Source organism: Chionomys nivalis, chromosome 4, assembly GCF_950005125.1.
Source record: "Chionomys nivalis chromosome 4, mChiNiv1.1, whole genome shotgun sequence".
Classification (NCBI taxonomy): domain Eukaryota; kingdom Metazoa; phylum Chordata; class Mammalia; order Rodentia; family Cricetidae; genus Chionomys; species Chionomys nivalis.
Window position 1 is genome coordinate 14,736,532 of NC_080089.1, and position 24,765 is coordinate 14,761,296.

Sequence of the window (24,765 nt, forward strand, 5' to 3'; positions counted from 1 at the left end):
GAAAGGTTTCTACTATGATTTTGTTGAATATACCTTCTGTGCCTTTGAGCAGGAGTTCTTCTCCTTCTTCTACCCCTATTATTCTTAGGTTTTGTCTTTTCACGGTGTCCCAGATTTCCTGTTTGTTTTGTGTTAAGAATTTTTTAGATTTAATGTTTTCTTTGAACAATGAGTCTATTTTCTATATAGTATCTTCAGCAACTGAGATTCTTTTTTCTATCTCTTCTATTTTGTTGGTTATACTTGTCTCTGTAGTTCCTGCTTGTTTTCCAAATCTAGAATTCCCTCAGATTGTGTTTTTTATTACCCTATTTCAAGGAAGCAATAGTCTCACATGTCATGCCTTCACTTTTTATGAACCAAATGTTAAACTGGCGGTCAGTTTCTATTAGAGTTATTCCTAATTCCTAGAAAGATATGGTTAATGGATTTTTAGAGACTAGTACATAAAAACAATAGAGTGCCTGGTTCAGAGAACAGACTAAGATTATTGAAAAATGGACTAAAGCTAGAGGGAGGGAAATTCCTAACATCTCACCATAGGAGAAGGATACTACATATTGTCAAAAGGTAGGCTCTAAATGATGATCACACAATGGTTAGTGCTGTACACTTGTTTGGATTCTTGTGAGAGAATTGGAGAAACAGGAAAGAAAGTTGAGTCATTTACTAAAGTTATGCAGGGGCTAAAGGAAGCCTTTATGAATTTCTTAAAAAGACTGACTTCAGCAGTAAATAAAATGATACCAAATTCAGAAGTTAGACAAATAATGGAATCTCTGACTTTTGTAAATGCCAATTCTCTGGGCAAAAACATAATTAGGCCATTAAAGGTAAGATCAGCACCTTGGAAAAACAGATCTGAGATACAACTACTATATAAACGCATGAACATGTTGTTGATCCATGGATAGGAGGGGTGATTTCAGAGGTTTGAGGAAATGTCGAAATGTCAAATGTTATATTTGTTGTAAACAAGGTCACTCTAAAAGGGATTATAGGCAGGGTGTTCCTAGAAAGAATGTTTTTTTATATTTTTTTATTTTATTTATTTATTTATTGATTGATTGATTTTCAAGACAGGGTTTCTCCGTAGCTTTTTGGTTCCTGTCCTGGAACTAGCTCTTGTAGACCAGGCTGGCCTCGAACTCCCAGAGATCCGCCTGCCTCTGCCTCCCGAGTGCTGGGATTAAAGGCGTGCGCCACCACCGCCTGGCAGAATGTTTTTTTTTTCTAAGACTAATCTATTCGGAAACACCCCTCACTTCTGGATTATATGGAAGGTGTGGCAAAGGCAGGCATTGGACTAATGAATGTAGGTCAACAGGGAACATTCATGGTAATCATTTGCCATTGGGAAACTTTTTGAGGGGCCCTCTTTCAGGCCCTTATGCCAAATACAGTTCAGTCATTTCCTGCCATTGTAGAGGTAACTCCTTCCCAGAGCAATTAAAGGACCTGATGGCTATTGTAAGAAACCATACTGCTGTGGGTAATAGAACAGCTACAGAAAAGAGAACAAAAAATTCAGGAGAAACCATAATGTGAGTATTTTGGTAAACTTCTAGAAATAAACAAAGACCAAAATTAAAAATATGAATAAATGACTTTGTCATTGAAGGAGTGGTAGACACAGGTTCGGATGTAACACTAATTTCAGAAACTTGGCATCCAAACTGGCCAATCTAGGATGTGAGTGTTCAGTTCTTACGGACTGGAACTTTTTCTCAGGTAAAGCAGATTGTGAGATGGGTCAAACATATAGGACCAGTAGGACAGAAAGGGATATAAAACTATATGTGGCTAGCATTAACAATGAGTTTGTGGGGACATGATTTGTTACAGCAATGAAATACACAGATTAACATTCCCCCAATCTCAGAAATAAACCATAGATTAACATATGCTATTGAGGAAATGGTAGAAGGTTTTATTAAAAAGAGTCATGAACCATTCAGGTTGTACAATAACAGGGCACATCAGCTGCTGATATTTCAAAGGCACCAATATCCCTACCTTTAAAATGGGTGACAGACTAACCTGGGTGGGTTAAGCAATGGCCTTTAACAATAAAGAAACTGCAGGCTTTAGAACAGCTGGCACAGGAGCAACTAGTTGCTCAATGTATTAAAGAATCAAGCAACCTTGGAAATGCCTCTGTATTTTTTGTTAAAAGATAAATCTGGAAAATTGATATGGCAACAGATTTAAGAGCTGTTAATATGGGGATTCAATCACTGGGCTCCCTACAGTCTGGCATTCCTTTGCCTTCTCTATGCTGAAGGATGGCCTCTTATCAATTTAAATGATTGTTTCTTCACTATACCTTTACAAGAAAAAGACAGAAAAAATTGCCTTCACGGTGCTTACAGATAATTCTCAGCCAGCTAAATGATATCAATGGAAGATTATTTAATAAGGAATGTTAAATAGCCCCACCCTGTGTCAATATTTTTATAAGTCAGGTATTGGAAATAATGCATAAGCAATTTCCTGAATCTATAGTTTACCATTACATGGTTGACATTTTGCTATCTGAATCGAATGTTGATACTTTAGAAAGACTGTTTGAAGAAGTAAAGAAAATTTTGCCTTGCTAGTGATTTCAAATTGCTCTTTAAAAATACAAGGAAGAGATTTTATTAATTATGTAGGTTATAAAATTGGATTACAGAAAATGAGAATCCAAAATTAGGAGAGATCGATTGCAGACTCTTATTGACTTCCAAAGATTGCTAGGAGATGTTTCTTAGCTATGGTATAACCAATTGTTGGCATAAAACCTAGCCAACTGATTAATTTAAACAAAACCTTAGATGGTGACAAGGATTTAGATAGTCTCAGGGAATGACCAGCTGAAGCAAGAAAGAATTTGACTTTAATGGAAGAGAAATTACAGAAGACACAGTAGATTGTGTGGATGTGAATCTTAACTGCATTCTGGTCATATAACCCTCCAACATTCCCCTACAGGAATTTTAATGCAGAGGGATAATCTGTATATATAATATTCATATATCAAACCTTTTATTGTGATATTAATGGCCATATAGAGTACTAACTAATTCTAGGAAAAGGTTTAATCTACCTTTTTATACATCATTTCAGATTTGAATCTCTTTGAGTTCTCTACAGTGAACCATGAGCACCTGTAATACCAATCTTTGAAGTCTCCATAAGGACGATGGGGCTCACAACAACGACTCCTCCAGAGCTATGATAAGACCACTAACCTGAAAACACCACCTAGTGATTGACTTTGGACTACAAACTGCACAGAAAAATTTCAAGGTGGCTAGCTGAGATGATCCAGCCTAACAGACTACCCTAGCCCAGACTTGAAATGAGTCCAGCACACTGCCATTACACAGAGACTAGAAAAAAGTGCAACAGCTACCTCAACCAGGACTTGACAATTAACTCAAAGTTTTCTTTTTAAGGATTTCCTAAAGATACAGTTATCCACAGAGAGCAGGAAGTAAATTCAAGATTACAACACCCACATTTCCAAGTGCGAGATGGGTGATTTTTGTTTGTTAAATTGATTATGGATGTGTGTAATTGTTTAGGATCTTGGTTGCAAGTTGTAATGGATAATTGCCAAAAAAAGGCTAAACAAAAGTGACGTGGGATTCCCCTCTGTGTGCTGTGAGTAGCATTAATAAATAAAGAAACTGCCTTGTCCTGTTAATAGGGCAGAACTTAGGTAAGTGGGGAAGACAAAACTGAAAGCTGAGAGAAGGAAGGGGAGAGACACCATGGAGCCCCCAGAAACAGACATGCTGAATCGTTCCTGGTAAGCCACTGCCATAGATTAATAGAAATTCATTAAACTGAGATGTAAGAGTTAGCAAGAAGAAGGTAGAGCTAATGGACCAAGCAGAATTTTAATTAATACAGTTTCTGTGTGGTTATTTTGGGTATAAGCTAGCCAGGTGGCCAGGACAAAAAAGCAGTTCCCCTTGTAACACAAAGAATATATTCAAGGTTCTTATTTTATAAAGAAAATGGAGGATATAGATATGATAGGATAAAAGAGTAGATTTTTGAATCTACTCTGAAAGAAAAAAGGGATAATATAGATATGATAATATGAAAAGGTAGATTATTGAATCTACTTTTAAAAAGCAACTACTAGTTTTAAATGTTTGACACTGGATTGGATTTTTGTAATATTATATACAAATTTTGTATATTGAGATTAATTTTTAAAAACATACTATACATCTATTAATACTCTCATTCAAGGTATTGTACCTATATAACTCATTTAATACTGTAATGCAAATTTCTAGTCCTTGAAGATTATTATTACCAACTTTTTAGAATAATAAGGAAATACAGGTTAGTAGTAAATAACCTAGTATAATTGAACTTGTAGTCACTTTAGGTGTGTTTTCAAGGTTAAAAAAAAAAGATACATTTTAGATCAGCATGTCATCGTCAAACATTTCAGAGATCTACAGAATATGGCATTTAAGATGTTTTAATGCCCTAGGTCCTTCTATTTTTTCAAAATGAGACATGCCTACTCCTGGGATGTAGTACTGGTCTATTCAAGAAGATAATGGGTTTCAAAGAAACACAACATAGAGGGTTTTTTGGGTTTTTTGTTTGTTTGTTTGTTTGTTTTTTTGTAGCTAAAGTAAGCCACTGCACAAGAAAACCTCCTTGTCTTGGCTGTTGATAGTATACCGTCCTAATTGAACAAAGAGTACACAAAAGAAAGTGACTGCCAATCATTTCCAAGACAAAGAGGGACAGTGCTTCAGAATGTCCTGCATCAAAGAAAGATCTATTGGATATGTTAGGCCTGTAGACTGAAGATGGAGATGTCCCAATGTTGCAGAGGAACTTTGGGTGACTGTCCAGCCAGCCAGCTATTTCTGTCATTCCTCACATTTTATGGAAGTCACTTGTTTGCACTTCCTGCTTAATGTTACGTCCTTTTTGGTTCTCTGAGGGAGTTGAACACTGGAGTTGATATTTATAGTTTCCCTTATTTAACAGATGCAGAAAGAAAGTTATGATAGAAAGTAAATTAACTACAAGAACTATTACCACCAAGATACTCTAGATATGGAGTAATTTCTTTGAATTTGTTAAATGCAAATGGGCTAGACATTGTTGACATACTCATTGCCTGTATATATTGTAAATAGTTATTGAACTTATTGTATATAGTTTTCATATATTAGTTATAGCCTTCTTTTTTATTTTAGACAAAAAAAGAAAATGTAGTGATATTTTTATGTTTTAATGAATAAAGCTTGCTTAAAGATCAGAAGGGCAAAGCTAAACCACTAGAGATTAGGGCTTGGTGGCACACACCTTTAATCTCTGGATTTGGGAGACAGAGACAGGTGGAGCTCTTTGAGTTCAAGGCCATCCTGGGCTCCACAAGGACTATGCAGAAACAAATCCAGGTGGTGGTGCCTCAAATCTTTATTCCCTGCACTAATGAGTCATAAACCTTTAATCCCAGCACTAATGAGACATAAACCTTTAGTCCCAGCACAAATGAGTCATAAACCTTTAATCCTAGCACTAATGAGACATAAACCTTTAATCCCTGCACTGGAGGAAATGTAAAATGGGAGGAGAGAGTTTCAGTCTGTTTAGTTTGCAGTCACCCAGCCTTGGTATAAGACTTCTCTAGTGGTTTGGTTGGTTTCTTAATCGTGTTTTCAGTTCCCCTCTCTGGGTTTTTATTATTCATGCTGTAGTGATTTGGACCACTGTTGGTTGATTTTGAGGTCTACGTTGGATTCATTTCCATTTTCCATGGGGGCCTTGAGTCAGTCACCACATCTTCCTTGAGATCGTGCCACATTCCCTGAGTGAGCCCAGGAGTTACTCCCAGGGCTATCCTCGATCCTGGCCCACCTCACAGACCCTGAACATCACTGTCCATCTGAACTTTTTAATTTTTGAGCCAGTTGTAGCTCAGGGATAATTTGTAATGACAGTTCTTTAATCAACTTTTACCTTAATACATGTATGTAAAGCAATGAACTGAAATATTGGAGCATGTTTTGAAACTTGAAGTTTGGGGCTGGATATCTGCACAGTATTTAAGAACATTTACTAACTAAAACTTTTGTAGTGGTTGCTGACTCACTTTTTAAATTAAGTTTTTAAATTTATTTCACCTACCAAGCACAGTTTCCCCTTCCTGCTCTCCTCTCCCCCACAATCTCCTCTCTGTCTGACCCCCATCCACTCCTCTTCCATCTCCATTTAGAAAGGGTAAAGCCCCCATGGCATGGCATATGAAGTTGAGGCAGGACCAGGATCCACTCCCCTGCATCAAGGCTGAGCATGGCATCCCATCAGAGGGAATGGTTCCAAAAGCCAGCTCATGTACCAGGGACAAGTCCTGGTCCACCTCCTAGGGGCTGTACAAAGAAACCAAGCTACACAACTGTCACCCACATGCACAAAGTCTAGGTTGGTCCCATGCAGGCTCACTAGCTCTTGGTCTAAAGTTTGTGAGCTCCCAAGAGCTTGGGTCAGCAGTATCTGTGGGTTTCTCCATCATTATCTTGACCCCTCTTCTTCATATAACCCGGCCTCCCTCTCTTCAACTGGACTCCTGGAGCCCAACCCAGTACTTAGCTGTGGATCTCTGCATCTGCTTTCATCAGTTACTGGATGAATGTTCTATGATGATAATTAGCATAGTCACCAATATCATTACAAGGGAAGGGCAGTTCAGACCCCCTCTCCACTATTGCTAGGAGTCTTAACTGGAGTCATCCTTGTGGATTCCTAGAAGTTTCCCTGGTACCAGTTTTCTGCCTAACCCCATAATGGCCCCCTCTATCAATATACCTCTTTCATTGCTTTCCCTCTCCGTCCCTCCCCTAACTCAGCCATCCTGATTCTTCAAACTTTTATCCTCAATCCCTTCTCTTCTACCCCCCGCATGTACCCCCAGTTTCCATTGATATCTCATCTATTTCCCCTTCCCAGGGTGACCAATGCATCCCTCTTAGGGTTCTCCTTCTTTCCTAACTACCCTTGGCCTGTGGATTGTTACTTGGTTATCCTCTGCTTTATATCTCATATGCACTTATGAGTACATACCATTTTGGTCTTTCTCAGTCTGAGTTACTGCACTCTGGACTCTTTTTTTCTAGTTCCATCCATTTCTCTGCAAATTTCATGATGTCATTTTTTTTTTCTGATGAGTAGCTCTCCATTGTGTAAATGTCCCACATTTTCTTTATCCATTCTTCAGTTGAAGCACATCTAGGTTGATTCCAGGTTCTGGGTATTATAGATAATACTGTTATGAACATAGTTGAGCAAGTGTCCTTGTGGTATGATTGAGCATTCTTTGGATATATACCCAAGAGCAGTATCACTGGGTCTTGAGGTAGATTGATTCCCCATTTTCTAAAAAAAATGCCATACTGATTACCAACATGGCTGTACAAGTTTGCACTCCCACCAGCAGTGGAGTGTTCCCCTTACTCCACATCCTCTCCAATATAGACTGTCAATAACCTTTTTTCTTGGCCATCTGACAGGTGTAAGATGGTATCTCAGAGTCACTTTGATTTTCATTTCCTCAGAGCTATAATCTTGAACAGTTCTTTTAGTGTATCTTGGTCATTCAAGATTCTTCTGTTGAGAATTCTCTTTTTAAAACTGTACCCCATTTTTAATTGGATTATTTGGTATTTTGATGTCTAGCTTCTTGATTTCTTTATATACTTTGGAGATCAGTCCTCTGTCAGATGTGGGGTTGGTAAAGCTCATTTCCCAAACTATACGGTGCCGTTTTGTTTATTGACAGTGTCCTTCGCCTTACAGAAGTTTTTCAGTTTCAAGAGTTCCCATTGATTGTCATTATCAGTGTCTATACTGCTGGTGTTATATTCAGGAAGTGCAATGTGTTAAAGCTATTTCCTACTTTCTCTTGTATCAGGTCTGTGTAACCTGATCTATATTGAGGTCTTTTCTCTATTTGGACTTGAGTTTTGTTCAATGTGGTAGATATTGATCTATTTGCATTCTTCTACATGTTGACACCAGTAATGTCAGCACCATTTGTTGAAGATGCTTTCTTTTTTCCATTGTACATTTTTGGCTTCTTTATCAAAAATCAGGTGTTTGTACATGTGTGAATATGTCAGCGTCTTTGATTGGATTCCATTGATCACATGTCTGTTTTTATGCCAATGCCAATTTTCTTTATTACTCAGTTATGTAGTAAAGCTTAAAGTAGAAATCGGGGACGGTGATGCCTCAGAAATTCCTTTATTGCACATGATTGTTTTAGCTATCATGGGTTTTTTGTTTTTTCATATTCAAGTTTAGTATTGTTCTTCCGAAGTCTGTGAGTAATTGTGTTGGTATTTCAATGGGAATTGCATGGAATCTGTAGATTGCTTTTGGTAAGATTGCCATTTTTACTATGCAAATCCTACATATCCAAAAGCATGGGAGATCATTCCATTTTCTGACATTTTCTTCAACTTTTTTCTTCAAAGTCTTAAAGTTCTTGTCATACAGGTCTTTCGCTTGATTGAATAAAGTTACCCCAAGACATTTCATATTATTTATGGCTACTGTAAAGGATGTTGTTTCTCTTATTTCTTTCTCAGCCTGTTTATTATTTCTTATAGGAGGGTTACTGATTTTCTTTAGTTAATCTTGTATCCAACCACATTATCAAAGGATTTTATCAGCTGTTGAAATTCCCCGGTAGAATTTTTGTATACATAAAGTCACTTAGAAATACTGTCATAACATCTGCCAATAGTGAAAGTTGACTTTTTCTTTCTAATCTGTATTGCCTTGCTCTCTTTTTCTTGTTTTATTTCTCTAGCTGGAACTTCTAGTACTATATTGAACTGATATGATGAGAGTAGACACACTTGCCTTGTTCCTGATTTTAGTGGAATCACTTTGAGCTTCTCTTCATTTAATTTGATGTTGGCTGGCACCTTGCTGTATACTGCTTTTATTATGTTTAAGTATATTTTTATATCCCTGACCTCCCAAGACTTTTATTATGAATGGGCATTGGATTTTGTCAAAGGCTTTTTCCAGCATCTAATGAGATGATTATGTGATGTTTTTTTCTTTCAGTTTGATTATATGGTGGATTAAATTGACAGAATTTCATGTGTTGAATCAATCCTGCATTTCTGGGATGAAACATATCTGACCACAGTGGATTTTTTTTTTTACCATTTTATTTATTTATTTATACAGTATTCTGTCTGCTTATGCCTACAGTCAGGAAGAGGGCACCGGATCTCATTACAGATGGTTGTGAGCCACCATGTGGTTGCTGGGAATTGAACTCAGGATGTCTGGAAGAGTAGCCAGTGCTCTTAACCTCTGAGCCATCTCTCAGCCCCTGCAGTGGATTTTTTTAGTGCTTTTGGATTCATTTTGACAGTATTTTATTGAGTATTATTGCATCAATGTCCATGATTAAGATTGGTACATAATTCCCTTTCTTTGTTGTATCTTTGTGTGGTTTTGGTATTAGGGTAACTGTAGCTTCATAAAATGAGTTTGGCACTGTTCCTTCTGTTTCTATCATGTGGAAAACTTTGAGGATTATTAGTATTATCTGTTCTTTCAATTTCAAACCATCTTGTCCTGGACATTTTAGTTGGGAGACTTTTGATGACTTACTATATTTCATTAGTGGTTATTGAAAGACCCTCACCCCGGGTTCATCACCCAAACTGCTAGCATTTGTAACGCCACTTGCAAAGCCAGTACCTCATAGTAGCAGAAGGGCTGAAAAAGGTCAATTCTAAAGCAGGCAAGCCCGCCAAAACAGGATATCTGTGGTCGAACATCTGGTCCCAGGAGGAACAGAAAGCACCCCGGGTCCCTAGACTGTGCCAACTCAGCGACTTATCTGATTTCCATGAAATGGGGAACTTGTCCTCAGCTCAAACTCAGCCTAAGCCTTGCCACATTTGAATGACCCAATCAGAACCCCATAACCAGGCATCTCGCTTCTGTAGCCGCGCTTTTTGCTCCCCAACCCTATAAAAACCCCCTGCCCCAACCATGTGGCGCGCAAGTCTTCCCGAGAGACTTTGTCGCCCCGGGTACCCGTGTATCTGAATAAACCTCTTGCTGATTGCATCCACACCGGTGGTCTCGCTGTTCCTTGGGGAAGGGTCTCCTCAGCGGGAAGACACTCTCTGAGGGTCTTTCAGTGGTGCATTGGCCGGGAAGTTGGAGACCCCTGCCCAGGGACCACCGATCCACTATTGGGAGGTAAGCTGGCCAGCGTTTGTCTTAATGTTGTCTGTGTGTCTGCACTGCGATTTTTGAATTTGTAGCATTCAGCTGAGTGCATTTGTATTTGGCGAGCCCGGAAGGAGCTGACGAGCTCGCACTTCCCCCTCGCAGCCCTGGAAGACGTTCCAAGGGTGTCTGGAGCCCGATTTTTCGGTGCTCATCTGTCTGAAACAACGTCCAGAGTCGGACTATTCGGGGCCCCACCCATGTCCGAGGGGTACGTTGTCCTGGTTGGAGACGAGGGATCCGGACCCTCGACTCAGTCTCTGTCTGAGTTTTTGCTTTCGGTTTTACGCCGGAGCCGCGCTGCGAAGCTATTTGTAATTGTTTTGTCTGTGTTGTTTTTTTGTTTATTGTCAACAACTGCAATTTATGAGATAATGGGTCAATCTGTTACAACTCCCCTAAGCCTCACCTTGCAGCATTGGTGGGACGTACAGGACACCGCGGCCAATCAATCGCTGGAGGTCCAAAAAAAAATGGGTCATTTTTTGTTCGTCTGAATGGCCAACCTTCAATGTAGGGTGGCCCCGGGACGGAACTTTTAATCTTTCTATTATTTAACAGGTCAAGAGAAAGGTGATGGACCCAGGCCCTCACGGGCATCCTGACCAGGGGGCTTACATCGTTACCTGGGAGGCCCTAGCATACAACCCCCCGCCATGGGTCAAGCCTTTTGTCACCCCAAAGGCTCCCCCTCCTTTGACTCCGTCAGCCCCTGCTCTCTCATCCCCCCTTCTCCCAACCCCAGCCCGATCCTCCCTATACCCAGCTCTCACCAAGCCTTCCACCAAGTCTCCGCAGGAAAAGGACTCAAGCAGAAGCCCAAAGTCCTCCCGCCAGGAGAGGATCTTTTGATGGACCTCCTCACCGAGGACCCCCGCCATACCAGGATGCGGGACCCCCCCTGAGGCTGCTGAAGCAGCCCCGGAGGCCCCGCTCCAGAGGAACCAGCCCCATCACCCATGGCTGCGTGCCTCCGGGATTGCCGGGAGCCCCCGCCCGACTCCACCTCATATGCTTTGCCCCTGCGAACTGGACCGGGCGGTCAGCAGCAATACTGGCCATTTTCAGCCTCCGATCTATATAACTGGAAGCATAACAATCCTCCCTTTTCTAAGGATCCCTCTATGCTAACCTCTTTGATTGAATCCATCCTAGTCACTCATCAACCCACCTGGGACGACTGTCAGCAGCTGCTGCAAGCGCTGCTGACCTCTGAAGAAAAGCAGAGGGTGTTCTTGGAGGCTCGGAAAAATGTGCCGGGCGAAAACAGTCGCCCTACGCAGTTACCCAATGAGATTGAGGCTGCGTTCCCCTTGGAACGACCCAACTGGGACTTCCACACCCCTGAAGGTAGGACCCACCTACCTCTCTACCGCCAGTTGCTCATAGCGGGTCTCCATGGGGCTGCCAGACGCCCCACCAATCTGGCACAGGTGAAACAGGTAATACAGGGACCAGAAGAGACTCCCTCAGCTTTCCTAGAGCATCTTAAGGAAGCCTACCGCATATATACTCCTTATGACCCCGAGGATCCAGGATGTAACCTGGCCATGTCCTTCATCTGGCAGTCAGCACCAGATATTAGAAAGAAACTTGAAAGGTTAGATAATCTCAAGGAGCAGACAATTCAGGACTTGCTTAAGGAAGCGGAACGGATTTTCAATAAGAGGGAGACTCAGGAAGAGAGGGACGAGAGACTCAAGAAGGAAACAGAGAAGAGGGATGAAAGGCTTAGAAAGGAGGCGGAAGAAAGGGATAACAAGAGGGAACGAAAAAGAAACCAGGAATTCAGTCGGTTGCTGGCCACCGTAGTATCAGGACAGAGACAGGACAGACAGGAGAGAGACGAAAGAAAGGGACCCCGGGTCGATAGAGATCAGTGTGCTTACTGCAAAGAGAGGGGACATTGGGCGAGAGAATGTCCCAAGAATCCTCACAGATCTAGGGGCCCCAAGCCACAGGTCTCGCTCCTTTCCCTAGATGACGACTAGGGAAGTCAGGGCCAGGAGCCCCCCCCCCCGAGCCCCGGGTAACACTCAATGTTGGGGGGCAACCAGTCACCTTCCTAGTCGATACGGGAGCCCAGCATTCAGTCCTCACCCAGTCTGCAGGACCACTCAGTGAGCGAACTGCCTGGGTACAAGGTGCCACGGGTGGGAAGCGATATCATTGGACCACCGAACGCAAGGTGCAGCTGGCGACTGGTAAAGTAACCCACTCCTTCCTGCACGTTCCAGACTGCCCATATCCATTGCTGGGGCGAGATTTACTCACCAAATTAAAGGCCCAAATTCATTTTGAAGGGAAGAAAATTCATGTGGCAGGGCCAAACGGGGGCCCCCTACAGGTATTAACCTTACAATTGGAAGAAGAAAATCGACTGTATGAACATGACCATGAGACTCAGGGGCCCACAGACTTGGACACTTGGCTTGAGAAGTACCCCTTGGCATGGGCAGAGACAGGAGGTATGGGGCTCGCTTTACAGCAGCCCCCCTTGGTCATAGATCTAAAGGCCACAGCGACCCCAGTTTCAATTAAACAATACCCCATGTCAAATGAAGCCTACCAAGGGATAAGGCCCCATATAAAGAGATTGTTAGACCAAGGTGTTTTAATCCCCTGCCGGTCTCCTTGGAATACCCCCCTTCTCCCGGTGAAGAAACCTGGAACCGGGGACTATAGGCCAGTACAAGACCTCAGGGAAGTCAATAAAAGGGTTGAGGACATACATCCAATGGTCCCCAATCCATATAATTTACTGAGCACTGTGTCACCGTCTCATACTTGGTATACAGTGCTAGATTTGAAGGACGCCTTCTTCTGTCTCAGGTTGCACTCCAAGAGTCAACCTCTTTTTGCCTTTGAATGGAAGAACCCTGAACTGGGGATTTCAGGCCAATTAACTTGGACCAGACTCCCACAGGGCTTCAAGAACAGTCCCACCCTCTTTGATGAGGCCTTGCACCGAGACCTCGCGGACTTCAGAGTTCAGCATCCGTCACTAATCTTGCTCCAATATGTGGATGACCTCCTACTGGCAGCCCCCACCGAACATGACTGCCGACAAGGTACGGGGGCCCTGTTACAGACTCTGGGGCGGCTGGGCTATCGAGCATCTGCAAAAAAGGCCCAACTATGCCAGACTGAGGTGACTTATTGGGGATATATATTAAAAGGGGGGCAGCACTGGCTCACCGAGGCGCGGAAAAAGACTGTGGCCAATATACCCCCACCCCGAAGCCATCGTCAGTTGCGGGAATTCCTGGGGACAGCTGGGTTTTGCCGCTTATGGATACCAGGATTCGCAGAGATGGCAGCCCCCCTATACCCCCTCACCAAACAGGGGGTCCCCTTCACATGGACAGATGAACATCAACAGGCTTTTGAAAATATTAAGAGGGCCCTCCTATCCTCCCCGGCTCTAAGCTTGCCTGACATCACAAAGCCTTTCGAACTGTTCATTGATGAAAAACAAGGATATGCCAAAGGGGTCCTGACACAGAGACTGGGGCCATGGAAACGCCCGGTAGCCTACCTGTCTAAGAAGTTAGACCCAGTGGCCACCGGCTGGCCCCCTTGCTTGAGGATGGTGGCAGCTATAGCCGTTCTCATAAAGGACGCTGGCAAGCTGACTTTGGGACAGCCTCTGACTATTCTAGCGCCCCATGCTGTTGAGGCACTAGTCAGACAGCCCCCGGACAGATGGCTCTCTAATGTCCGCATGACGCATTATCAATCCTTGCTGTTGGACACGGACCGAGTCCAATTTGGGCCGGTGGTTGCCATTAATCCGGCCACCCTGCTACCCCTGCCGGAGGAGCCCGATCAGCACGACTGCCAACAGATCCTAGCGGAAATGCATGGGACTCGGAGAGACTTGACTGATCAGCCCCTTCCAGATGCAGACCACACCTGGTACACCGATGGAAGTAGTTACCTGCTGAACGGTGAGCGCAACGCGGGAGCTGCGGTTACCTCAGAAACTCAGGTAATCTGGGCAAGTGCATTGCCGGGTGGCACCTCGGCCCAACGGGCTGAGCTTATTGCCCTGACACAGGCTCTCAAGCTGGCAAAAGATAAAAAGCTTAATGTCTATACCGACAGCCGGTATGCTTTTGCCACAGCCCATATCCATGGGGAAATTTACCGGAGGAGAGGGCTGCTGACTTCAGAAGGCAAAGACATTAAGAACAAACCTGAAATCCTAGAGCTACTAAAAGCTCTGTTCCTGCCCCAAAAACTGAGCATCATCCATTGCCCGGGGCATCAAAAAGGGAATAGCCCACAGGCACGGGGCAACCGACTGGCTGATATGACAGCACGCGAGGTGGCCTTGTCAGGCGCTTCCCCTCACCACTGGGAAACAACTCCCCAAAGGACGCCCATACAGTGAAGAGGACATTGACCTCCTTAAGAAAATGGGGGCTACATACCGGGCCGACCAGGGAGATTGGACATATCAAGGCAAGCCTGTCCTGCCTATGAAACAGACTTATGAGCTGATTAACTACCTGCATAAGCTGACCCATCTTAGCCCCAAAAAGATGAAAACTCTCCTGGACCGGGAAGAAGGCATCCACTATCTGTTGGGAAGAGATGTCATTTTACAGACTGTGGCTGAACAATGTAAGGCCTGCGCCCAGGTGAATGCAGGGAGGACGAAAATAGGACCAGGGGTCCGGGTAAGAGGGCACCGACCTGGCACCCACTGGGAAATTGACTTTACTGAGGTGAAACCTGGACTATATGGATATAAATATCTGTTGGTGTTCATAGACACTTTTTCGGGTTGGGTTGAGGCTTTCCCCACCAAACATGAAACAGCTAAAGTAGTGACTAAGAAACTTTTGGAAGAGATCTTCCCTAGATATGGGATGCCCCAGGTATTGGGCACTGACAACGGGCCAGCCTTCGTCTCTCAGGTAAGTCAGTTGGTGGCCAGGCTATTAGGGATTGATTGGAAATTACATTGTGCTTACCGACCCCAAAGCTCAGGACAGGTAGAACGCATGAACAGAACCATTAAGGAGACTTTATCTAAATTAACGCTTGCAACTGGCTCAAGAGACTGGGTGCTCCTACTCCCCCTAGCCCTATATCGGGCCCTGAACACCCCGGGCCCCCATGGACTCACACCCTTTGAGATCATGTATGGAGCCCCACCTCCTTTCATAAACTTCTTTGACTCGAATATTTCTGATTATGCTAATAGCCCCTCTCTGGAAGCTCACTTACAGGCACTCCAGCTGGTCCAGAGAGAAGTCTGGAAGCCCCTGGCCGCAGCCTATCGAGAACAACTGAACAAACCGGTAGTTCCCCATCCCTTTCAAGTAGGAGACGTCGTTTGGGTCCGCAGGCATCAGACTAAGAACTTGGAACCTCGGTGGAAGGGGCCTTACACTGTTCTGCTGACCACTCCGACATCGATCAAGGTGGACGGAATTGCCTCCTGGGTCCACGCTTCCCACGTCAAGGCAGCACACCCGGTTGAGAAAGAGCAGCCATGGAGAGTCCAGCGTACCCAAAACCCACTAAAGCTAAGACTTACGCGGGGGGAGGCTTAGGCTTAGTCCTACTTCTATATATCCTGCTGGGGTTAGAAATGACGGCCGGAGAGGGAAGCCCACACCAGATATATTCCCTAACCTGGCAGATCCAGTCCCAGAGCAGAGAAATAATATGGGAAACTCAGGGCAACCATGCCCTTAATACTTGGTGGCCTACCCTTACCCCTGATTTTTGCCAACTGGCCACTGGATTAAATAATTGGGACATAGTGACCCAGGAGGCCAGCAACCTAACAAAAGAAATGCCTACTGTAAGCGGAAAGGTTTATGCTTATACTCCCATTCCCATAGGCTGTGCTACCTCCGAGAAGAGATGTGAACTAGCCACCAATGATTTTTATGTCTGTCCCAAAGATGGGAGAAACCCTACCACTGCTTATCACTGCGGGGGCTATGATAATTATTTCTGTGCTGCCTGGGGCTGCGAAACCACGGGTGATGCATATTGGAATCCATCGTCCTCTTGGGACAAAATCCGGGTAAAACGAGGGTGGAGGAGACCCCCAAACAATGGGCGGACTTGTATGGGAAAGCCTGGAAACTTCAATTGCTCCACTGGATACTGTTTACCCCTCAACATTTCATTCACAGAACAAGGTAAAAAGGCCTCTGGATGGCAGAGAGGGTACACCTGGGGCTTCCGATGGTATCTGGCCTCTACAGATAGAGGGGTCACTTTCAAGATTAAACTTAGGGCCGAGCGGCTGAGCCGCGCCGTAGGCCCAAACCCAGTTATCTCAGACCATAGGCCCCCCTCTCAACCGGCAGCAGCCCCTAGGCCCCCTCTGATACCCCAAACCGGCCTCAGCACAACCCAGGACCCCTCACCTGCTCCCAGTCCTACGAGTCCTATGCCAGCGCCGCATACCAAATACCCAGGAACAGGGGATAGACTGCTTAACCTGATACAGGGCGCCTACCTAACACTCAATTTTACCAACCCCGATAAGACTCAGGACTGTTGGTTATGTCTGGTTTCAAGACCCCCCTATTATGAAGGAATGGCTATCCAAGGAAACTATACTAACCACACGAGTGCCCCAAATAGCTGTAACACCTTGGGCACTCAACACAAACTGACCCTGTCCGAGGTCTCGGGCCGAGGAAGGTGCATTGGAAAGGTCCCCTCAACTCATGCCATGCTCTGTAACCACACGGATGAAATTTTCCCTGGCTCTTATTATCTAGTTCCTCCCAACGGAACATATTGGGCCTGTAATACAGGACTAACACCCTGCATGTCTGCCTTGGTCCTAAATAGCAGCTCCGACTATTGTGTATTAATCGAACTCTGGCCCAAGGTTACATACCATGAGCCTGAATACATTTATAGTCACTTCGAGGGGCTGTCCAGACCTAGACGGGAACCAATCTCACTGACATTGGCCCTGCTTATGGGGGGAATGACCATAGGAGGGATAGCTGCAGGGGTCAGAACTGGGACCACGGCACTAATAGAAACTTCCCAGTTTAGGCAGCTACAGCAAGCAATGCATACTGACCTCCAGGCATTAGAGGAATCCATCAGTGCCCTAGAACAATCACTCTCCTCCCTGTCAGAAGTAGTGCTCCAGAACCGGAGGGGTCTGGACATCCTGTTCTTACAGGAGGGGGGGTTATGTGCTGCATTAAAGGAGGAATGCTGCTTTTATGCTGATCACACGGGACTTGTCAGAGATAACATGGCCAAACTTAGGGAAAGGCTCAGGCAAAGGCAGAAATTGTTTGAGTCTGATCAGGGCTGGTTTGAGGGATGGTTCAACAAGTCCCCTTGGTTTGTACCTTGATTTCCTCCCTCATGGGGCCCCTAATAATCATCCTTCTCATTTTACTCTTTGGCCCTTGCATTCTTAACCGGCTGATACAATTTATGAAGGACCGACTATCGGTCATTCAGGCATTCATACTAACCCAGCAATATCAGTGATATCATAAGATGGGACAGTTTGACCAGGAGGAAGCCGTCTGAAGTCGAATGGAAGATTCCATTCGATTCCCTTTAAGAAAATGGGGGAATGAAAGACCCTCACCCGGGGTTCATCACCCAAACTGCTAGCATTTGTAACGCCACTTGCAAGGCCAGTACCTCATAGTAGCAGAAGGGCTGAAAAAGGTCAATTCTAAAGCAGGCAATCTGGTCCCAGGAGGAACAGAAAGCACCCGGGTCCCTAGACTGTGCCAACTCAGCGACTTATCTGATTTCCATGAAATGGGGAACTTGTCCTCAGCTCAAACTCAGCCTAAGCCTTGCCAAATTTGAATGACCCAATCAGAACCCCGTAACCAGGCATCTCGCTTCTGTAGCCGCGCTTTTTGCTCCCCAACCCTATAAAAACCCCCTGCCCCAACCATGTGGCGTGCAAGTCTTCCCGAGAGACTTTGTCGCCCCAGGTACCCGTGTATCTGAATAAACCTCTTGCTGATTGCATCCACACCGGTGGTCTCGCTGTTCCTTGGGGAAGGGTCTCCTCAGTGGGAAGACACTCTCTGAGGGTCTTTCAGTTATAGGTTTATTTAACTTGTTTATCTGGTCTTGATTTAATTTTAGTATGTGGTACCTATCCAGAAAATTGTCCATTTCTTTTAAATTTTCCAATTTTGTGGAGTACAGGTTTTTGTAGTATGACCTAATGATTCCCTGGTTTTCTCAGTGTCTGTTGTTATGGTTCCCTTTCCATTTCTGATTTTGTTAATTTGGATGTTCTCTCTCTAGCTTTTGGTTAGTTTGGATAAGGGTTTATTTATCTTGTTGATTTTCCCAAAGAACCAACTCTTTGTTACTTTAGTTACTTGTAGTCTCTTTGTTTCTATTTTATTGATTTCAGCTGGGAGTTTGATTATTTCCTGCCACATCCTCCTCTTGGGTGAGCTTGATTCTTTTTGTTTTAGAGATTTCAGGTGTGTTGTTGAGTCGTTTGTGAGATTTCTCCAAATTCTTTATGTAGGCACTTAGTGCTTTGAACTTTCTTCTTAGCACTGCTTTCATAGTGTGTCATAAATTTGGGTATGTTGTGTATTCATTTTCATTGAATTCTAGAAAGCATTTAATTTCTCTCTTTATTTCTTCCTTGACCCAATTGTGATTCAGCTGAGTATTGTTTAGTTTCTATGAGTTTGTAGGCTTTCTGTCATTTGTGTTGGTTTTGTGCTCTAACTTTAGGCCATTGTGATCCAATGAGACACAGGAGGTTATTCTAAATTTCTTGTATATGTTGAGATTTGCTTTGTGAAAGAGTGTGTGGTCAATTTTAGAGAAGATTCCATGTGGTACTGAGAATAAGGTATATTCTTTTATGTTTGGATGGAATTTCTGTATATGTCTGTAACATGAGGGCCTGTTTTGTTGGGGTTTCTGTCCTGCCCAGTTCCCACTGCCAGCAAGTCCCAAAGAAAATCACACAGAGGTCTCCATAAGATTATAAACTGATTGGCCCATTAGCTTAGGCTATGTATTAGCTCTTATAACATATACCAACCCATTATTTTAGTATATGTTAGCCACATGGCTCAGTACCTTTTTCAGCAGGGTAGGTCACATCTTGTTTCTTCCATTGTCTGAGCAAGACTGCGAAATAGCTTCTTTCTTCCCAGAATACTCCTGTTCTCATTGCCCCACCTCTACTTCCTGTCTGGCTACAGGCCAATCAGCATTTATTTAAAATATAATTGACAGAATATAGAACTGTCTCATACCAGATGTCTGTTAAGTCTATTTGAGTCATGACATCTGTTTGTTCCCTTATCTGTTAATCTCTGTCTGGCAGACCTGTCTATTGGCATGAGTGGGGTGATGAAGTCTCCTACTATTAGTGTGTGGGTTTTGATGTGTAATTTAAGCTTTATACATGTGGATGTCCATATATTTGTGATATAAATGTTTAGAAATCAGTCTTCATTTTGATGAATTTTCCATTTGATGAATATAAATTGTCCTTCTCCATTTATTTTGATTTATTTTAGTTTGAAGTCTATTTTGTTAGATATTAAGATAGCTACATGAGCTTGCCTCTTAGATCCATTTGATTGGAAAAATTTTTCCCAATCCCTTACTCTGAGGTAATGTCTGATTTTGAAGTTGAGGTATGTTTCTTGGATGCAGCAGAAGAATGTTTTTTGTATCCATTCTGTTAGACTGTGTCTTTTTATAGACAACTTGAGTCCACTGATATTAAGAGATATTAATGACTAATGATTGTTAATTCCTGTAATTTTTTTTTATTTTGGTGGTAGTAATAGTGTGTGTTTCCCTTCTTTGGGATTTGTAGGTATGGCATTTAAGTATTGCCTGTATTTTTGTGGGTGCAGCTCACTTCCTTGGGTGGGAGTTTTTCTTCTAGTACTTTCTGTAAGGCTGGATTTGTGGATAAGTATTGTTTAAATCTCATTTTGTCATGGAATATCTTGTTTTGTCATCTATGGTGATTGTAAGTTTTGCTGGATATAGTCATCTGGGCTGGCATCTGTGGTCTCTTAATGTCTGCAAAACATCTTTCCTGCATCTTCCGTCTTTCAGAGTCTCCATTGAAAAGTCAGGTATAATTGTAATAGGTCTACCTTTACATGTTACTTGGCCTTTATCCTTTCCATCTCTTAATATTATTTATTCTGTATTACAGTTTTTTATTATTATATGGCAAGGAGATTTTGTTTTTGGTCCAGTGTACTTGGTATTCTGTAAATTTCTTGTACCTTCATAGGCATGCCCTACTTTAGGCTGGGAATATTTTCTTCTATGATTTTTTTGAATATCTTTTCTGTGCCTTTGAGCTGAAATTCTACTTTTCTATCCCTATTATTCTTATGTTTGGTCTTTTCATGGTGTCCCAGATTTCCTGATTGTTTTGTCTTATATTTTGTAGAATTTAATGTTTTCTTTGACTGAAGAATCTATTTCCTATATTGTATCTTCAATACCTGATATTGTTAGTGTTGTGGCTCTGGAGGCTGCAAAGGTGTCCTGACTTCTCAGGAAGACAGGCTACACCTAGAGCCACACTAGGATAGCTCTGTAGGATAGAGCCAACGTAGGTCATCTCTGGAGAATAGAGCAACTATAGGTCATCTCAGTAGGGTAGAGCCACTGTAGGTCATCTCTGGAGGGTAGAGTAACTATAGGTCATCTCTGGAGAATAGAGCAACTATAGGTCATCTCAGTAGGGTAGAGCCACTGTAGGTCATCTCTGGAGGGTAGAGCCACTGTAGGTCATCTCTGGAGGGTAGAGCCACTGTAGGTCATCTCTGGAGGGTGGAGCCACTGTAGGTCATCTCTGGAGGGTAGAGCCACTGTAGGTCATCTCTGGAGGGTAGAGCCACTGTAGGTCATCTCTGGAGGGTAGAGTAACTATAGGTCATCTCTGGAGGGTAGAGCTGCTACAGGACAGTTGTGGAAGCTGGAGCCTCAATAGGACAGCTCAGTTCTGGATGGAAAGATATCCTGACTTTTGGGGAAGCCAGGCTACACCTAGAGTCACAATGGGACGGCTATGGAGGGGCAGAGCTGCAGTTGGATAGCTCTGGAGGCTGGAGGAAAAGGTTTCCTGATTTGTCAGGAATTCAGGTGATACCTGAAGCTGGGGTGCAGTGGGAGAGGTCTAAACACAGAATATAGTGATCCTGTCCTTCTCCCAGAGAGAGCAGTTACAACTGAGCTCTGCTCTGTTCCCATAAGGGAACATCCTATCAAGGTCCTTCTGTTCTGCTCTGGCAAATGAAGAGCTTCACCCAAGACTCTTTTGAGAAAGAGATTTATTTGGGAAGGAATGCAGGAGAATGGCTGCCTCTGCCAGGGTGGGAAAGGACCGTCACAGACTGAACAGGAAGAGGGGATTCTATTGGCTAGTTTTCCTGCTCAGGGACTGCTTAGTTTAGTTTGTCAGGAGTAGAGTTGGCTCTGGCTGCAGGGCTAAACTGTGTTTCTTTCACTTTTTTAGGTTTTTTTTTTTTCTTTATTTTTGGGGGTAAGATGTAGTTCTTTCACTGGTTTTGGTTCTGGGGCCAAGGTGTGTTTCTTTGACTCTTGTTTCAGAGTCAGGGTGTTTCTCTTTGGTTCCGTGTTCAGGGATTTCAGTTTCTTTCCCTGGCTCAGGTCTCAGATCCACAGTGTGTTTCTTTTACTGGCTCTGGGTTCCAGGTCAGAGTGCTCAGAGATTGATTAGTTTCCTGCTCAGGGATTGGTTGAACTGCCTGCTCAGGGATTGCTTGGTTTCTGTCTCAGTTGGTCAGGGGCAGAGTTGCCTCTGGTTTTCAGGGCCAAACTGTGTTTCTTTCACTAGCCCCTTTTATTTAGTGGGTTTTTTTGTTTGTTTGTTTGTTATTGTTTTTTTTTTCTCTATTTTTCAGGGCTGTGGCATAGTTTTTCCACTGACTCTGGTTCTAGAGTAAAACTGTGGATTATGGTTCTGGTTTCAGAGTCAGTGTGTTTTTCTTTGGCTGACCCTTTTACCCTACAGAGGTTCTCTCATTTATCTCTTGTATTCTGTTGTTTATGCTTGCATCTGTAGTTTCTGTTCATTTACCCAGAGTGTCCATTTCCAGAATTCCCTCGTGTTTTCTTCATTGCCTCTATTTTAGTTTGCAAGTCTTGAATTTTTTCTTTCACTTGTTTGTTCTTGGATTTCTTTAAGGGATGTTTTGATTTCTTCCAAGTTTGGTTTGTCTTTTTCTCAATTTCTTTAAGAAACTTTTCACTTTCTCTTTAAGGGCCTCTAACATCTTCATAAAGCTATTTTTAAGGTTGTTTTTTTCTGTGTCATCTGTGTTGAGCTGTCTGGTCTTGCTGCTGTAGAACCACTAGGTTCTGGTGGTGCCATATTGCTCTTTATGTTGTTGAATATATTTTTACACTGCCATTTACCCTTCTGAATTTGGAATAATTATAGGTACAAGTTTTATTCTTGTGATGTCTTCACTGGATCGGTCTTGGTTCCTTTATTATTTCCTTTACTGTCTTTTGACCTGAATGGTCAAGGGTTCTGGTGATTGGATGGTTCTTTGGTCAAGTGTGGTGTCTCAGTTGATGTTTGTTTGGGTTCCTAGATCCCATGTATCATCCAGTTCTTCTGGCTGGTATGGGCTTTACCTTTGTCTATGGAGTCTGTTCTTCCGACTGGTATAGGTTTTGCCTGTTCCTGCTCTTCTGACTGGTGTGGGTTATGCTTATGCTTATAGCGTCTTCAGATGCTGCTGGAGAGGGATGTTCACAGGGAGGAGGATGGGGTAGGTGGGAGTGGGCAGCAGAGTGGAACTGTTCTTCCAACTGGCATAGATGGTACTTGTGCCTATAGGAGCTGCTTTTCTTCCAACTGGCATAGGTGCTGTGCCTCTAGGGGCTGTTACGTTGCCGGGAAGGTTGGCCAAGGATGGAGGATGATGGGTTCAGGGGTCTTGTGGGTTACAGAGCACAGTGGGAGGTGATGGTGGTGGAGAGGCCTACCTGCAGGAGTCTTCCCTGTTGTCTGGCTGCTTACTAACTCATTCTTCAGAGAATACAACCTGGAATCCTGCAACCCCAGCACCCATGATAGAAGCTCCACAATGAACACACGTACATAAACCCACACACACACTGTTAGGTGTGGTGTTGCATAGGTCTCAGGTTTCAAGTCCAGCATGAAGCCTGGTCTACAGAGGGAAAATTCAGGACAGTCTAAGAACTTACACAGAGAAACCCTGTCTTTAGAAATAAACAAACAAAATCACAAGAGACTGTAGCTCCATCTTCTGGGGCATACTCACAGGCATATACCCACATCATATACACAGTTAAAAATAAATACATGATAATTGTAAGGTATATTTATATGCTCTTCTGAAATGTTTTCTTCTGGTATATGTAAATATAAGCAAAATCATACCAAACAACACTCAAATAAGTAAACAAAGAAATAAACAAAACCTGGATCCTGTGATTTTTGTTGCATTCATCATTTGTGTATGTGTGTCTGTCTGTGTGTGTAGGTGTCTTTGTGCGTGTCTGTAGGTGTAGGTGTGTGTGTGTATGTGTCTCTTGTGTAGGTGTGTGTATGCGTCTGTGTGTAGGTGTGTGTGTAGGTGTGTCTGTATGTGTAGGTGTGTATGTATTGTCTGTGTGTATGGGTGTGTGTAGGTGTGTATGTGTCTGTTTGTAGGTTTGTGTGTATAGTTGTGTATAGGTGTGTCTGTGTGTAGGTGTGTCTGTGTGTAGGTGTGTCTGTGTGTAGGTATGTGTGTAGGTGTGTCTGTGTGTAGGTGTGTCTGTGTGTAGGTGTGTGTGTATAGGAGTGTGTAGGTGTGTCTACATGTAGGTGTGTGTAAGTGTCTGTGTGCAGGTGTGTGTAGGTGTGTCTGTGTGTGTAGATCTGTGTGTATGTGTCTGTTTGTAGGTGTGTGTATAGTTGTGTGTGTAGGTGTATCTGTGTGTAGGTGTGTCTGTGTGTAGGTGTGTGTAGGTGTGTCTGTGTGTAGGTGTGTCTCTGTGTGTAGGTGTGTGTGTATAGGTGTGTGTAGGTGTGTCTACATGTAGGTGTGTGTAGGTGTCTGTGTGTAGGTGTGTGTAGGTGTGTCTGTTTGTGTAGGTGTGTGTGTAGGTGTCTGTGTGTAGGTATCTGTGTGTGTGTAGGTGTGTCTGTGTATGTGTGTCTGTGTAGGTGTGTATGTGTGTTTTCTGTGGGTCCCAGTTTGGGGAGTCACTTCTCCCTCCACCAGTGTTTCTGAGGACTGATAGTTCTTCAGACTTGTGAGCAGCTGCTCTTACCTGCTGGTCCATCTTGTTGACTTCCACTGATGTTCATATCAGACATGTGAATGAGGACAAACCTGGACCACATCACCCTGGAAGGCTGAACAGCACCGTGGGCCTTCTGATGCCCAACTGTAGAGAAGGACAGGGTGAGAGCACCTTATTCTATCTGCAGAACCAGCGAGGGCC

General features: G+C 43.5%; 1 protein-coding gene across 1 annotated transcript; it reads left to right on the forward strand.

Annotated features, from left to right (window-relative positions):
- The first annotated feature begins 10,664 nt into the window (after positions 1-10,664).
- LOC130872647 (uncharacterized) lies at positions 10,665-22,999 on the forward strand. The gene is given in 7 exon segments (XM_057766815.1): positions 10,665-10,823; positions 10,825-11,227; positions 11,230-12,299; positions 12,302-14,626; positions 14,628-15,846; positions 19,592-19,642; positions 22,896-22,999. Coding segments are annotated over 7 exon segments (5,331 nt in total).
- The last annotated feature ends 1,766 nt before the right edge of the window (positions 23,000-24,765 follow it).